Source organism: Uranotaenia lowii, chromosome 2 (assembly GCF_029784155.1).
Source record: "Uranotaenia lowii strain MFRU-FL chromosome 2, ASM2978415v1, whole genome shotgun sequence".
In the NCBI taxonomy this organism is placed as follows: domain Eukaryota; kingdom Metazoa; phylum Arthropoda; class Insecta; order Diptera; family Culicidae; genus Uranotaenia; species Uranotaenia lowii.
The window spans coordinates 298828324-298845354 of record NC_073692.1 but is presented as its reverse complement, the minus strand read 5'-3'; the positions used below and the strand labels follow the sequence as shown (position 1 = coordinate 298845354).

The window sequence follows — 17031 nt, the reverse complement described above, 5'->3', positions numbered from 1 at the left end:
TACATTACATCACACGTGCAGACGTCCAACACACACATGAATTTTTGTGGTGTTTTTGTTGATTAGAGTATGTTGTAATTCGCCGTACTGTGACCAAGGCCGCTTATGGTCACCCGGTATTCCTTTTGTTTGAACATAAGTAGGGGAGAATGGGGATACTTGATCCCCTTTTCCTATTTTCATCATATCTTTTGAAAACAAAAATTGCATATTGCCGTCTTTAGCATTTTCTGACAGCGTGTAATTTCAAGTTTATATGCTGTAAAAGTTAGATGGATACATGAACTCGTAGATGAACTAGAAGTGTTTTCGAGGGACTAAATAAATTGTGATAATTTGGAAGTTTAAGGAGAGTTGATCCTTTTTCAAAGGAGACTTGATCCTTTAATCCAGTTGCCCTAAGCTTTGGTAAAAATCATGGAAAATTTAAAGATAAAAGTTCTATTGACTTTTCTGGTTATATTAGTTTTAATTTGATAGTTTATAAGTGCCACACAAAAAAAGATTTGTGTACTAGCCTATTTTCATTACATACTAAAAGGCGCTATCTTCTAATTTTCAGATAAAAGCTTTTTTTTAGGCCATTTTATCTGGAAATTATTGGATTGTATAAATTTTAAGAATTTCGTGCTTAGCAATAACCAACATCTATTCAGAGGAAAAAAAAAACCCTAATATACATTTTGGAAAAAAAAAATTCTTAAAAAATTGAGCGTTCACTATTGTTTTGAAAATATGGCATTAATAAGTTCATATTATACTCTAACGATTGACATATTGGAATAAATGATTTAATCATATTTTTTTCGTGTGGGAAACATTTTAAAAATATAAAAAAAGATCTTAAAGTCACATTTTGTTGAACTTTTCAAACAATGTGCAATAACTGAAAGTATTAAACTTTTAATTTTTTAAGGTAACATGTTTGTTGTTTTGTTCTATTTGGCTAATTTTTCTAGAACATTTGATCTGTGTAAGACATTTCAGTTTCGAGATATAGCTTAGGAATCCAGTATCCTCAGGAATCAAATATCCTTATTCTTCCCTACTGATGAAATGCAGAACCAAAATTAACAAACCTTCCGAGTTGAATAAGATGCAAGATTGTTATATGGTTTTAATCGCCGTAATTTTTATGATTATAATTTTAATGGCATGTTCGGCGGAATGAAAAGCCAGAGAGAATTTTATATTTTATAGAAATTTGAAAGAAGGGTGGATTAGTGCGCCAATAGGAGAAAGCTTGATAGGTGTTGAAATTTTAGGCTAGAGGGCATGTTGATGAAAAGCTATCCATGAGAATTCTCTTTCTCAGTTTCTCATGTATAGTTAGCTAGTGTAGAGTAAAGGCGGGACAATTCGTGGGAGTGTTATCTTGAAAATCTTGAAAAGTGTAACTAAATAAGTTCATTATTTTAAACCAACCATTTTAACTTCAAAATTTATACACCAAATTCTATTTTAACACATCAACAAGATGGAAGCTATGAAACAGGTGATTTCTACCAACGGCAGTCAATGAACAAAAAAAAATTTATTATAAAAATTGTTAATGATTTTAACCAAAATTTTGCTGAATTGAAACATTCTTCAAAAAATCAATTTCAGTCCTATTTCATTTTGCGACTCTTGTTCTTCTAAATGTTCAGCTTCAAGAATCATAACTGCGCAGGGCAACAAAACTTTTTCCGAGGTGCAAAGAATTTGTGAGCTTATTTTGGTTGATGCTCTGATTCTGAATATTCAATGATTTTTTTTAAATATATTTTGTTTTTTTTAAATAACTATTGAAAATAGGTTCGTTTACGAAATTTGGGCACTTCTTTGAAAAAACTACATAACAATTTCTTAAGAAACAAAGGTTTTACATGTTCGAAATATACTTTTATCTTAAATCTATCAATTTTCACGTTAAATATCTTTTTCCCAAGGGTTTGCATAAGTGAGAGAATTCTTTGCATTTGGAATGGTAATGATCGAAATTCCACAATTGCCTCTTACATTGCAACAATTTGCAACAATTCGCACATTTTTTCTCTCTCTGAACACTGGTTTCTCTCATTTTAACTCAAACCTTCTCACTTTCCCTCACAAATTGCCACAAATTTCCTCAAATTCCATCATTGGCTGCCCAATATGTGTTTGATAATTGACGATGATTCTTCTTCGTTTATCTCAGTCCCCTGCTTTTTCCTCTTCTCCTCCTTATTCTATCCAATAATGAATCGTGAACAAAAAAATTTGACTCCTAATCGATAATCTGAGCCATTTCAAGTGGATAACAATGTAACAAAAAAAACTTTGGACAGTGCTAGATATAAGAAATTTTTGTATTATAAAAACGACCAAACATCCGGACAATATCCAGGCAAATTAAATAAATGCAGGCTAAATCGGGATTTTTTTCAATGATATCGGGCAACCGAGCCGGACCGAACTTTTTTAAATTTTGTTATAAATATCCGAGAAAACCCGGATAAAACCAGGCAATCGTGCAACCTTATTTTGAATCAATGACTAACTTTCCAGAAAACTGTAAGTAATTTAGACTACTGTGAAAAATTTTGAAGCAGTTTTCTTCTGGTTTCCGTTTCGCAATTCTGTAAAACATGGGAATTTTGACGATTTTAGAAAGTAAAATTCAAATCAAATGGCCATCATCAACAAATTTGTTCAATGAATTTAAACCTTTTTTTTAATACTTTCTTTCGTCAAGGCGATAAAACTTGCAGTGATATCATTTGAACTTTCTAAAAATTGTAGCATTTTACGTTTTTAATCATTGTTTCTCTGATATCAGAATATCTATGTCTAAAAATTATTCTTCGATGAATTCATCAAAATCAGTCATTAAAAAATAGGCACCGTAAATGCTGTTTCCCAGAGTATCAAAAGAATTTTAAAATTAAATATAAAATAAATAATTTTTTTACTCTCAAATGTTGAAAAAAAATTCACTTCATAACTCAGCAATCAATTCATCAAGTTTCAAAGTCCTTCTGTTTAAATTTTGGATTTTTTTACAACAAGTATGTCTTTGTTCTTCAATTCTATTTTTATTTTTAAAAAAATAATCTTCTTCTAAATTTTCAATTAGATAAATATTGATGTACCATTTATCATCTTCAGGACCCAACTTTTCAATTGACGGCAAACAAATATTCAGAGCTTTGAAATTTTAAATGTATGAAATTTGCGCTTGAAAATTTATTAAAGTTTTTCTAAATTTTATTATTTTGAATCTTCTGTTTTCTATCGTTCGTGATTTTATCTATGAAAAGTTCTAAAAATTATTCAAAGTAGCAACATCAGAGTTAAATTTTAATGCGCAATTTTAATTAAATAAGTATAAAGTTTGTATTTTCAAAATTTACAACAAAACTTGAAATTTCTAATTTTTATGTTTTCAGTTTTTTTTTGATCAATCAATATTAGCCTTTAATGATGAATTGAACATGTTTTATTATAAATATAAAAAGTTAGTATTGTGATCTTCAAAAATGAGCATTGTTCGCCTTTCATTTCGATAACTAGGAGAGAACGAATTAAAAAAAAAAAATATTTCTTACTTAGATCACTTGAAATTAAATTAAATATTTTTTTCTTTTTATCAAAATTAAAATCAATCATCAATCAATTATGTTTTGAATTCTCTGAAGTTAAAAATGGATTTGATTATTTTTATAATCATTTACATTTCAAATCTTGATTAAATATTTTTTCAAATTCTATTTATGAAAGCGGAATTTTTTAATAAATTCTTCGATTTAAAATGATGAAAAAATATGTTAACCAAGATTATTAAAAAATATTGTGATAGAAAATTCGACTGAAAAAACGAATTAACTTAAATTATTCGGAAAACAGTTCAAAAGACAGCTATACATGACCAGCCGAGTCGACTCTTATTAGAAAATGGAATTTTTTTACTTAAAACATGAAATGTTACAGGCAGGACCAACTAAATAAACATTTTTGTTTCAGTTAAATTCTTCAGTTACTGAAAAAGATCTCATGTGAATAGAAATGTTGGAAGCGTATCAATACGTAATTTTTTTTCCTAAAACAAGACTGCATGCCGAAAAACCCCTCGATAGATTGATGATTAAAAATTAACAATTTTTATCATTTCGCTCAACAATTTTTAATAATTGGATAACTGATGAATTGATCTGAAATTTATTTTGGAATTATGATTTATGTATTATATTTAAGTATTCTATTTATGTGTACTGATTTTTTTGTCCGAAGTAATTCTTTATTTTTGAGAGAATTCGTAACACATCTAAGCTCAATAATGTAAAATTTGATTTTTTAAGGAGCAATTATTAGTGAAAGTTTTCAAATGTGTAAAAAAATTATTCTAGACCTCCCAATCGATTTTTTACCTGAACATTGGATAGGGGAGAGTTTTCTCTATAATGCGGCAAATTTTCAGAGATGCCTAATTTTCTTTTTTAAAGGTCCAAAAAAAAGACACCTTTTTATGTTAACAACCAAATAATGGATATTGAAGATTTTGGTTTGGTTGTACCCCCTCATCCCCTATAAACCTCCGGAGTCTCATTAAAAATATGCATAACGTTGCCAGTAAATATTCAAGGCCATAGCAAGACTGAGTCCATTTGAGATCATTTTTTAATTTCTCATACACTGAGGACTTAAAAGCCTTGTTTTTTTAATCATTCGTCTTTTTTTTGCAGAACTTTTAGTTAACGTCTACATGAGTAAATTTGAACTATTATGTTTGTATGGCAAAATTAAATATTATGTTCTGAAGAGTCAACATTATTTTTGTTTCTTCTATGGAACTGAGACTGCTAATGGTTTTTGATCCTATTTATAAATTCGATGGAAAATTTCGGCTGAACTACTTTTTCGAAGACCGTAACTTCGTATCTTATGTGCCTAAAGGCATGCCCCAACAACAAACACAACCAAACAACAAACATAAGTAAGCTCGGTTTAACAGAAGAAACAAAAATTATGTGGATTTTTCGAAACAAAATATTCAATTTTGCCATACAAACCTAAAAGTTCAAATTATCTTATGTAAACGTTACTTAAAAATTCTGCAAAAAATTATGGATCCGTTTCGAACCAAAACAAAGCTTTTTAGTTCCCAGGGTTTAAGAAAATAAAAAATGATCCCAAATAGACTAAGTCTACCATAGAAGGTCGTTTTGTATGATTCTATGCCTCCTTTAGTATCGAAGGAAATTTGAAAACACAATACCGGCAAAAGAATTGTGGAAGCCAGTTAAACCACCAATTTACATCATATTCCATAGAAAAAAAATCGAATACACAAATTGATCAAATATTTTTTTGACGGTCGCCATAAGATAATACCGAAAATCATAATAATCTCATAACGTTACACGCCTGCGATTGTTATCAGCAATCTTTAATGCCACTGTTAATAAAATAAACCACCTTTCGCAATTTATTTTGCTCAAGAATCAAGGGGGAGCGCTAATGTTCACTTTGTGGGAATTGTTATTTAATTTGCTTCCCCCAGATAGATATCTCCTCAATTGAATCACCCTCTTCGCACATTCATAGCAAGGAATAAAGTTGTGCTACTCCACCCTCATAAAACAAACTCAACAATAAAGAAAGTATGCTACCACTCATCAACCTCCATCACGTTGTCTTCGCCCATGTTTCGATACGGTTTTTAAGCCGTGATGGAACGCCGCACACAGGGGTAAATGAACCTAATAAGCGATCAAAATTATTTGCGGACAAACGGTAAACGATAGACATTTGATGTCTTCGCAACATTTTTATATTTTTTGATGATCTATCAAATTCTTGAAAGAAAAAAGTGATTTTTTCATCTGGAAGGGAGACAAAAAAATTATTTCTTGAAATAATTAGTTTAGTGTCTTGATGTCTTCACAAAAGTTGTAGATCTTATTATTTTAAGCAACTTTGTTGGAGACATCATAAAGATCGCATGAAATTCAAAAAAGTTACGAGCATTTAAAAAATAACGAGAATTTTAACAAGTAATTTTGAGTTTTTATTTAATATCTTTTTAAGTACACGATTTACAAACTTGGTATATTTGAGAAAGTTGTTCAAATTGTTAAAACACACAATTTTGTAGAACATTTCAAATACATATTTCAATTAAGAAAGGAGATATACTGCAAAATATCCAAAATAATGCATTTTTTCAGTAAGTTATAACCTTAAGAGTTCGGACGAGTTCGGATAATTTTTTGAGTGGGTTTTGATGGTCAAGTTATTGGCTTTCCATTGATATATAAATTAAACATAAGTTTTGAATAGATTTTGTTCAAACAAGCAATCAAAAATGAGCTTTTTCCTCTAAAAACAGGAAAAATTGAGGTTTTTTTTCTTCGAATTTTAAGTGTTCTAAAGGAAAAAGCTCATTATTGATTGCTAGTTTGCAGAAAATCTATTCAAAACTAATGTTTAATTTATATATCAATGGAAAGCCAATAACTTGACCAACAAAATCCACTCAAAAAATTATCCGAACTCGTCCGAACTCTTAAGGTTATAACTTACTGAAAAAAGGCATTATTTTGGATATTTTGCAGTATATCTCCTTTCTTAGTTGAAATATGTATTTGAAATGTTCTACAAAATTGTGTGTTTTAACAATTTGAACAACTTTCTCAAATATACCAAGTTTGTAAATCGTGTACTTAAAAAGATATTAAATAAAAACTCAAAATTACTTGTTAAAATTCTCGTTATTTTTTAAATGCTCGTAACTTTTTTGAATTTCATGCGATCTTTATGATGTCTTCAACAAAGCTGCTTAAAATAATAAGATCTACAACTTTTGTGAAGACATCAAGACGCTAAACTAATTATTTCAAGAAATAATTTTTTTATCTCCCTTCCAGGTGAAAAAATCACTTTTTTCTTTCAAGAATTTGATAGATCATCAAAAAATATAAAAATGTTGCGAAGACATCAAATGTCTATCGTTTACCGTTTGTCCGCAAATAATTTTGATCGCTTATTAGGTTCATTTACCCCTGTGTGCGCCGTTATGCTGCCCTTCTTCGGGGAAAAAGGAAGAAAATTCCTGTTCAACACCAACCCTCAAATTCGGCGGCCTAAACGAAGAAGGACCTCAACAAAACTAGGAAGGAGAGCTGTTCTTTTTTTGTCTCCCTCCTCTCATTTTGCTCTGTCAAACAATTGTGGGGAAATACAGGGAGGCCAACAACATCATCAGCGCGCCAAATCTAGACTGGCCACAAAAAACAAAAAAAGAAAACCGGCAAGTTAGTCTTTTTGCCAACATAACGAGTAGTTCTAGCTGAACAATTGTATGGAAGAAATGCGCCCATGGTACAAGGAATATGCATAAAAAATTTAGATTTCAGATTCAGTTTTTTTTAACTCCATTTTTTTACTTTTTAGTAAACGGAACTTTTTTGATCTGCTACGTCATCAAAAATATAGCGATAATTTATTAACCAGAAGTTATCGTGCTTACCCAAGTAACATTAAAAGTTTTATAACAGACTTATAGAACGAGTTTTGGTTTCATAAGAAGCTTGAGGAGTCTTATAAAATAATTGGTGTTACTTGGGTTATTAGCGATTAGCGGATCAGCATGTTTGTGCCACACACCGGTTTTATCTATAGCTTCTCGATACTCTCGGGCCCAATTCGTCTGGATCAAAATAAACATCAACAAACCATGTCTCTTTATGTCGTTTCCTCCATTATTTCTGAATTCCACTCAACAAAACCGCCCACCCACCACCCCCCAATGCCTCCCAACAACGTAACGATCACTTCCAGGGTGTCTGTGTGTGCCCCTCTGCTGCAGCTAGCTTGCTCAAACCTCGATGATTTTATGCTTCCACCAATCCATCGTCCTCCTGCCTGTAGCTTTTCGTCTCCAATCTACCCCGGCCTACCCCTCCTGGATCCCAAAGAGCGTCGAACCTAGCTCGCCGCAGCGGCGGGAAGTTGTCGGCTCGAGTGTACATCTCGGGTGTCACTTGATATCCCATTAAATCGACTGAATGGATCGAGTGTACCATACGGTTCGGTTGTTTTTTTGCATTTGCTCGTTGTTCAACTCGACGGACGGCACAACTTAGAGCAACCAACAAAACCAACCAACATCAACATCCCGACGGCAATCCTATGTTTCACCGGCCCGGTCGGGATCTAAGACCAAATAGTTAGGAGGGTGAGTGACCGACGCCGTCGTTCGGTTATTAGAGGTGGGGAAGCGCACATGTTCAGAAAGAGTGAAAGAGAAGTCCTCCCTGCGTCTGCAGGGATGAGGGGTGTTTACTTTGTTCGGTAACTCACACTTACACACGAACTGGCAACATCGAACATACTGTCACTGTGTAGCACGCCGTGTAACACGTGCTCGAGGAACTCACTGTTCAACATATGTTTTGTGATCATGATTTGATCATACTTTTGGTGGAAAACTGTGAAGGCGCAGAGTATTGACGATATTTCAACACTAAACATACCGACAAATGTACATATTCTTACCACCGGGGGTCAAAGGACCCCTAAAACTTTTTCCGCAAAAACTCTTTTGTTTTTCTACCGATTTTTACGAATTCAATAGTTTTTGGAAAACTTGTAACGTGACTCAAATACGATTCTCAGACAATATCCAGCTACAATCATTTATTTTAAAATTATTAAAAATCTAAGAAAAAAAAAACGAAAAAACATGCTTCGGGAAAAAGCTGAATGTTGCACATATGGAAATATTTTCTAAGATCATGGACACAAAAAATGTAAAAAGTGGTATGAAAATCGTACTTTTTAATGAATCATCCCCCAAAGCTGTTCCAGACGCAGTAGACATTTTTTGAAAAGTGAATTAGAAAGTTGACGTAATTTGTGAAATTTTGGCATCTTTAGACTAATAAAACACAAGACATATAATTCTTGACGGGTATTCAAGGGTAGCTGTTTTTCTAACTTTTTAACAATCTGCATTTTCTAAGACTATTCCCAAGTAACCAAAAGTCACATAGATACTTAATCCTGTGCATTAGAAGTTCACATTTGGCTGAGTAAAAGGTACTCAAGATAAATGAAAATAGGTGATTGATTTGGACTTCTGATCGAACATAAAAAGTCTAAACAAGTAGCATAGAACATTTTTGTGCGTTCCAAGTACCTTAAAAAATCCAGAATTCAATTTGGCTTATCGTGCTTCGTTACGAACTTCTTATGAATTTGTTGGTTCAATGCAGAACTTCTTACAAACTGTTTGGTTTCAAACAGAGCTTGTTACGAACTTTTTGGTTCCATGAGTAGCTTCTATAGAACTTCAATACAAACGTTAGCGTTAAGATTTTTCGCAAGAGTGAAAAACAGAATATCAGAACTTCGAATGTACGAGCAACGATTTTTTTTTGTCTTTATTAGAGAGACTTTCAGCCTTTAGCTGGTTCGCCTCTACAAGAACAACGAATAAAACCCACAAATAAATCAACTATTTTAGTCAAAATGGAAAAATGACATAAATCTTATATATTTTTCACATTGTTTTGCATTTTAAAGAATATTCATATTTAACTAACCGAAAAAACACACCTTTTCGTTTACAATTCGATTTTTCTTCTTGCACCTGGAGCAACGTAATTACCGGCTTGTATCGACGGTAGCCTCTTGCAACTAGCGCGGCAATTTATTCTTTAATAGGATAAGCAGGGTTCGAAATTTCTGTATGCATTTTTTATAGTGGAACAAGGTCCGCAAATTTTCATTATCGTGGTTGGGAGAACTCTTGATGAGGAATTAAGCGCTCTCCATTTTTTAAACTAAAACAGAAAACAGATAGAAAGAAAATTAATCACAAAAAACAACTTAAAACATAAAAATACTCACGTTCAATTTCAATTCCTCCTAGTTTGTTTTGGAAAAAGTTGAAACATCCTTTGGTGATCAAGTACGAATGTTTACATTTTTTATTATCGCCTGCTTTGAAAAGTCGATAATTCCAAGTTTATTTCATATTGATGTTTAAAATAACAGCAATCTAAGCATTGGCCATGGTACAGAGGTAGCGTGTTCAGTTTTCACCTCGCTGGTTCAGGTTCAAATCTCCAAGCATACAAATTTTTAAAGTAAGTATGAAACTCAATTACAGTTAAAGCAACATCAGATTAATATTAAAAAGTATAAAAAACCATAGCAAGCAACGAATTTGTCTTTTTTAATTTTTTTTTTCGAGGTCTCATGTGGAGGCTGAATAGCCTTCTACTCAGCTTCTATTATGGAATTTAGAAGTATCGATAAGAACTTAAATTTGAGGCTGAGTAGAGTGCTATTCATTCGTTAAACAAAGCTGAGTAAGCTTTTAAGAGCCTGTTTTATGGAACTTTTGGTTACTTGGGTTGTAATACCTAAATTCGGCTTTGCACTGGATTTTCAGTATCTCAACAAAAGATATAGGCTTTAGTTTTAGTTTTTAGTTTTATTGAATAGATCCTAGGCTTCAGCCCTTTATCTTATCTATATATATGAAAATGGATTTCTGTCTGTCTGTCTGTCTGTCTGTCTGTCTGTCTGTCTGTCTGTCTGTCTGTCTGTCTGTCTGTCTGTCTGTCTGTCTGTCTGTTCCCTATAGACTCGAAAACTACTAAACCGATTTGCGTGAAAGTTGGCAGGGTGGGGTATTGGAGGCCGGGGAAGGTTCCTATTATGGTCTGAGACCCCTCCCTTTCTCATGAAGGAGGGGGGGGGGGGGGGCTCCCAAATAAAAGACAATTTTTTGCATAACTCGAAAACCAATCAAGCAAATGGTATCAAATTTGGCATGGGAGGATATTTGGTACGACGAATGTTTCTAAAAATATTTGGTGCCCGTCTCTCCTTCCAGTGAGGAGATGGGAATGAGGGAGGGGGCCTACCTTACAATTTTGTACATAACTTTAGAACTAATCAAGCTAATGGAACCAAATGTGGCATGGGAGGGTTGGGAAATACGAAAATGGTTCTACGATTATTTCAGACCCCTTCCTCCTTCCAGTGAAGATACACAAAGGAAGGAGGAGGCTTTCATACGTTTCCAATTGCATAACTTAAAAACTATTTGATCAAATTAAACCAAATTTGGCTTGGAAGTTTATTTGGGTACGATAAATAGTTCTATAAATATTTACTACCCTTTCCTTCTTCCAGTGAGGAGATAGAAAGTGGGGGGGGGGGGGGGGGGGGTGGAGGGTGCTCCTTTACAATTTTCTGCATAATTGGATAGCTAATCAAGCAAATGGAACCAAATTTGGTGTGGGAAGGTATTAGATTACGAGAAATGTTTCTATGATATTTTGAGAACCCTCCGTTCTTCAAGTTTCGAGATCTTAAGGGAGAAGGGTGCTTCCATACAATTCTTACATCACTCGGGAACTTACCCAGCAAATGAAACGAAATTTGGTTTGTAACAAATGGAACCAAATATGACATGGGCACAATCTAACAATCGAGCAAATGGATCAGAATTGGGCATGATCTTGATCCCCTCCTTCCAGGTAGGGCAGCAAGAGGGGCTTCAATACTAATTTTATGGCACAACGCGACAGTTAATAAAGCAAACGAAACCAAATTTGGCATGGGTGCGTATTCGAGTACAAGAAATGTTTTTTCGGTGGTTTAGCACCCCTCTCTTCATTCAGTGGAACGGTATTATGGGAAGAGGGTCACTCATACATTTTTTTTTAAATTTTGATAACTTATCGTGAAAGTGGAACCAAATTTGCATGGAAGCATATTTGTGTATTTACGGGTAATGTTGCTTCGATGGTTTGAGACCCCCTTCTCCTGCCAGAGGGGAGATATAAAGTGGAGAGAGGATCACTTATTTTTTGAATAGCTCGAGAGCTTATCGAGAATGACGCCATATATGATATAGAATCGTATTGGTATACAAGAAGTGTTTTTCTGATGCTATGAGATTCCATTCCTTCCATTAGGGTTAAAGGAATGATGGAGGGGCTACTCTCACAATTTGTATAATAATTCGAGAACGAAAAGGTAAAATGAGTGTCCAATGGTGTTATTTTGTTATAGAAAATTTATCTAGGATAGTTTGAGACCCTCTCTACAAATAGAGGGACAGCGAAGGATTAAAACACGGATTTAATAATAAATAAAATTAATAAAGATTTCAAAAAGAAAAAAGTTGCAATTTTCTTCTGAAAAAAACATTTTAATGATATTGAAATTGAATTTAGAATTTTGTGCAAATAAATGAAAAGTTAAATATCTAGGAACCACAAATTTCAATAATTTCTAGAAGGTGTAGCAAAGCACACCGAGTCAGCTAGTCTATATATATAAAAATGATTGTTTGTCTGTCTATCTGTTCCCTATAGACTCGGAAACTACTGAACCGATCATCGTGAAAGTTGGCATCTGAGGGTTTTTGGGGCCGGAGATGGTTTCTATAATAGTTACAACCCCATCCGACTTAAGGGAGGGGGTGCTCCCATACAAAATTTCTATTTTTTCGAAACAAATTAAAGTCATGACATCCATTTTCTCGGGTTTTTTTTCCTTTGGGCGGTTTGTTTTTCGTCTCCATGGTCGAGGCGTCGCGAACATACGTCGTGAGAGGATAGTAACCATGGCATAGCATACTGATCAGTGGGAATATTTTGGCGCGTATTTCTCAACCAAGCATATTTTCAATGCAAGGGGTGGCGATATGAAGCCTTGATGTGATTTTATTTCTACTCATTTGTACAGCACATGGTTATGAATGACGCCTAGATGTGACCCAGATTGACATTCTGCCGATCGAATATAACATCTACATTTTTTTTGCCAAAATCTGAAATTAAAAAGTCATGGCATCCATTTTTTAGAGATTCTCTTTTCTTTGAGGGGTTTGTTTTATGTCTCTATGATCAAGCAAACGTCGTCGCAAGTGGGTAGTAACCAAATCGCTGGAAAAATTTAACAATTAGGCGCCTGTTTCTCAACAGAGTACCTACCTTTATTTCTTATGCACGTGGGGGCGATATGCAACCTAGATGTGTTTTTTCTTGCTTAATTGTACACAGCACGTGGAAATAAATGACGCCTAGATGTGACACCGATTGGTATTTTATCAATCGAATCTTAACCAATTGAAAGATTTGCAAAAATACTTCCATATTTAGTTCGCGTTAATGTAGGTAGTATTGGTTATCTAAAAAATATAAATTTAGTTCTGATGCTAATGAAATAATGGTATAACTCTTTGCGGACAATTGAAAAAAAAAAACAGAAAGTAAAGAATTTACATACAATTTTTCAACCCATTTCGCCTACAGGGTTATTTTTGAATCATATTGATATCAGAAATATGAATAAGATGTTTTCTACAGAGGTAGATCGGAAACATTTGGTTGAACATGTAAAAATGTACTTAACTGAAGTTTAATCAAGCGCCATTTAAATTTAAAAAAGATCAAAAAATCCGATCCGACACATGAACTGATCAAGAGCCTTTTCTTTAAATTAGATGCACACGTCAGTCCTGTGCATAAGTGAATGGTATCAGAGAAATAAACTGATTTTTGTAGACCAAAAGTGAGGGAATTCATTTTCCGAAAGATTTTTCATCCACGGAGCACTAGAACAGGTTCAAACGTTCAATTTTTCTCTGTTACAAAAAAATAAAAAAAAATGTTTTCTTCTAGAAATTGTTACCTCGGCCCAAATACACCACTGAAACGAACTTAGAAATGAAAATGAGAGCTTTTAATTTAAAATAATTCTGAAAAAAGAACATCGTACTTTTTGCTTACATACCAATTCAAGTACGTACTTAACATGAAATATGTTTTTGTGTTACATGGCTGCATAAAAGAGACTTTTGATCCGCTTCTTTTTTGAAAAATGTGACTTTAGAACTGATATTCAACTGGAAGCAAAATGTTTGTGAGAATTTTTTATTATACCCTTGAAGTGTTGAAAAAAAAAATCCTTCTTGTCAACTTACACGATGGGGCATGGTCAAAAATCGAACTTTCAAGAAATTCATCTCAAAATGATTCAATATGTTGGAGACCAAAAGGAGTACCTACTCCGAATGTTGAAATTGAAGCGGATATTTAAATTTCTTAAATGTCTTTGTAAATGAAAGGCCTTTGCTTTGAACAGCATTCGATAAAAGTGGAGTAACAAACAGAAATTTATACTGCAGGAATACTGCAGATATTTCAATGAAACTTGATAGAACATACAATCAGAAATACGTATTAAATCCATTTTAAAGCCTTTACTCTGACGCATCTGAAAATAAGCTTTGCGTTTGCACTTGCCCAAATATACGGGACAAAAGTTTACTTAGAAATTTGTTTTGCCATCGTTTTTGAATATTTGACTTTCAAAGAGAGAATAAAAAACACTAAGAATTTATTTAGTGATGCAACTGATATTTTTTTTTCAAATATTCATATTTTTTGGTTTAATAAATTTAGTAAAAAAAAACTTACACTGTATAAAATCGATAATTTTCATACCATGTCAATTGCTGTTTGGGAAAACTTCAAGCTGTAATGTCTCATGACCACGAGTTTGACATATGACGAAACATTTTTTTAATTAGGAGCTGGAAGTGCGCATAAAACAGAATATTAGGAATATACTCAAAAAACTGCCCCGATTCTCGCTTTTGATCGGTTTTCAAAATTCTATCTCCATAAAGTATAATATGCAATAATTTGGAAATTTATGTAAACTCGAGCCGGGTAAATCAGCCTACCTTCTTCAAGCAGTGGGGAACAAAATCGGAAAAGATAAGGGAGTTCCCATGTAAGTTTAATGCCATATTCGTTTTCATCTGGTGGAAAGATGGTTGTGCACCAACTGCTGTCAACTTCATATAAAAAAAACGCTTTGACAGCACTTGGTGCACTACCGGTGCACCACCAGAATGAAAACGAATATGGCATAAGATAAAGAGCTTTTTGCGTACGGATATTTGGCATTACTCAAAAAAAGATTTGCTAAATTGTTTCATGGAAGTTCGTAACTTCCCACTTTGGGAAAAAGGTGGAAAATCCATAAATTTTGACATTATTTTAGTCATTATGAAGCTTCAAAAACAGAGTACAAATTTCAGATCTTGAAAAACAAATTTGGAGATCAAGTTTCAGTAAATAATATATACCATCCTTGAATCGCAATTCGGAACTCCAGCTGCAGCTCTCATTTCAAAGTTGTTGATTCTGAACTATGAAGAGGTTTGATTTAAAAAAATGCTTACAAAAATCTAAATTTGAATAAATTTTAACAAATTACATTTATTTTTGGAAGGTGTAGCAAAGCACACCGGGTCAGCTAGTTCTATAATATAAATGACACTTAATAACTACACTTTTTGTTAATTTGTAAAAGAGCACTGTTCTCTGGTCATGCTTAGTTGAATAATAACGACGTTTGCGTTGTAAAATGCCATCATTCGGTACATTGGTTCGTTTCTGGCGTAATTCTGGATCCGATTAGCTAGTTGAAACGGCCTTACGCTTCGTAAACTGCTGCGGCCTTAGTACGGAGATATACAAGATAATCAATACGTTGCTAATATTTTGTTCTTCTTTATTCTCTTCCAGCACCGGTGAATCGGACAAGCAGCACCTGGATTCGTCGAGCGATTCGGACATGGACGGCCCCAGTCTGTCGATGGGCGGTTCCAACAGTGTAGGTCCTCCGCCAGGTTTGGGAGGCCCTGGAGGAGTCGGAGCACAAGGCATGCACCTCGGATCGGCTGCTTCCGGTATGGGTCTGGGGGGCTTGGGAGCAGGTACCCTTTCCCTGTCAGCCGCCGGAGGTGGAGGAGCAGGTGGCGGTCCCGGAGGAGGTGGCACGGAATCGGGTTTGGGCGCGCTAGGAGTCGATCATCACCATCACCACCATCATCATCATCCGCAGCCGCTGAGCGCGCGGAACAGCAATCTGATGAACATTTCGACCGGAAACGGAAAACCCAGCCTGGGACAGCTGTCGTCCAGTTCCCTGACGGCGGCCTACTCGCATCTCTGGGATCGGACTAACGTGATGGGATCGATGCCGATCTACGACATGAGCGAATATCAACACTTATGATTTTAGGCTGAACTCGGAACGGGATAAGATTTCCTCAAGTGATGGTTCCGTGTCCAGGAAAAAAAAACAAATATGGAAACAGAAACTTTGTTTTTAGGAAAAGAAAGATTGAAAGTAAATGTACTTCAAATTTAGCTTAAATTCAAACAAGTTGATGCGCAATCTAAACTTAATACTAGCACTTGAAAATGTTTTTAAAATTAAGTCTAACTGTCCAATTCACGCATAGATTTTGTACATTACGATAGGATTGATCTGATTTTTACTAGGATAGTGTAGTGTAAGGAGTCGTTGGACTTTCTATTATGCAATAATATAATCAAAATTCGACTCTCATTTATCAATTAAATATTAAAAAAAGTCATACATTTCCTTTTTTATTCGGAAAGAAAATCGGCCCCAAGGATGTTTAAATGAAAACAATCCCAAGCATGATGATTAAAACATTTGAAGTTCCGTAATAGTAATTCACTTTCAAGATTCGGCTTGTTAAAGATTATTCATTGTTTATGAAAATTCCGTTCTTATCAAGAACTCCTATGGTATTAATAAATTGCAAGTAATTTGGAAGGAATAAAATCCCGTCAGCCAGTCCTAACCTCGGAAGTAACGGTGATGACAAAGACGAATTCTACGTGAATTTTGGGCGTGAATACGACCGCTGACCAAAACATAATATCAAGATCGTCATTGGGGACTTCAACGCTCAGGTCGGCCAGAAGGAAGAATTCAAACCGACAATTAGAAGGTTTAGTGTGCATCAGGTGCCCAACGATTTCGCCTTCTTCAAACGAATGGTCGTATGTAGTACCTTTTTTCAGCACCGCCTCCCACACAAGTACACATGGAGATCACCGTACCAAACGCAATCACAGATCGACCACGTTTTGATTGACAGCTGATACTTCTCTGACGTCATCGAGGCGCCTACATCGAATCAGACCACTGGTC

At 34.3% G+C, this 17031-nt stretch overlaps 1 protein-coding gene across 1 annotated transcript in view; it reads left to right on the top strand.

Moving 5' to 3' along the window:
* LOC129748418 (homeobox protein six1b) overlaps positions 1-16405 on the top strand; it is a 113252-nt gene extending 96847 nt beyond the window's left edge. The window contains exon 6 of the mRNA XM_055743038.1: positions 15588-16405. Coding sequence (XP_055599013.1) covers positions 15588-16080 — 493 coding nt within the window. The 3' untranslated portion in view covers positions 16081-16405. The remainder of the gene's footprint in view (positions 1-15587) is intronic.
* Positions 16406-17031: the final 626 nt, after the last annotated feature.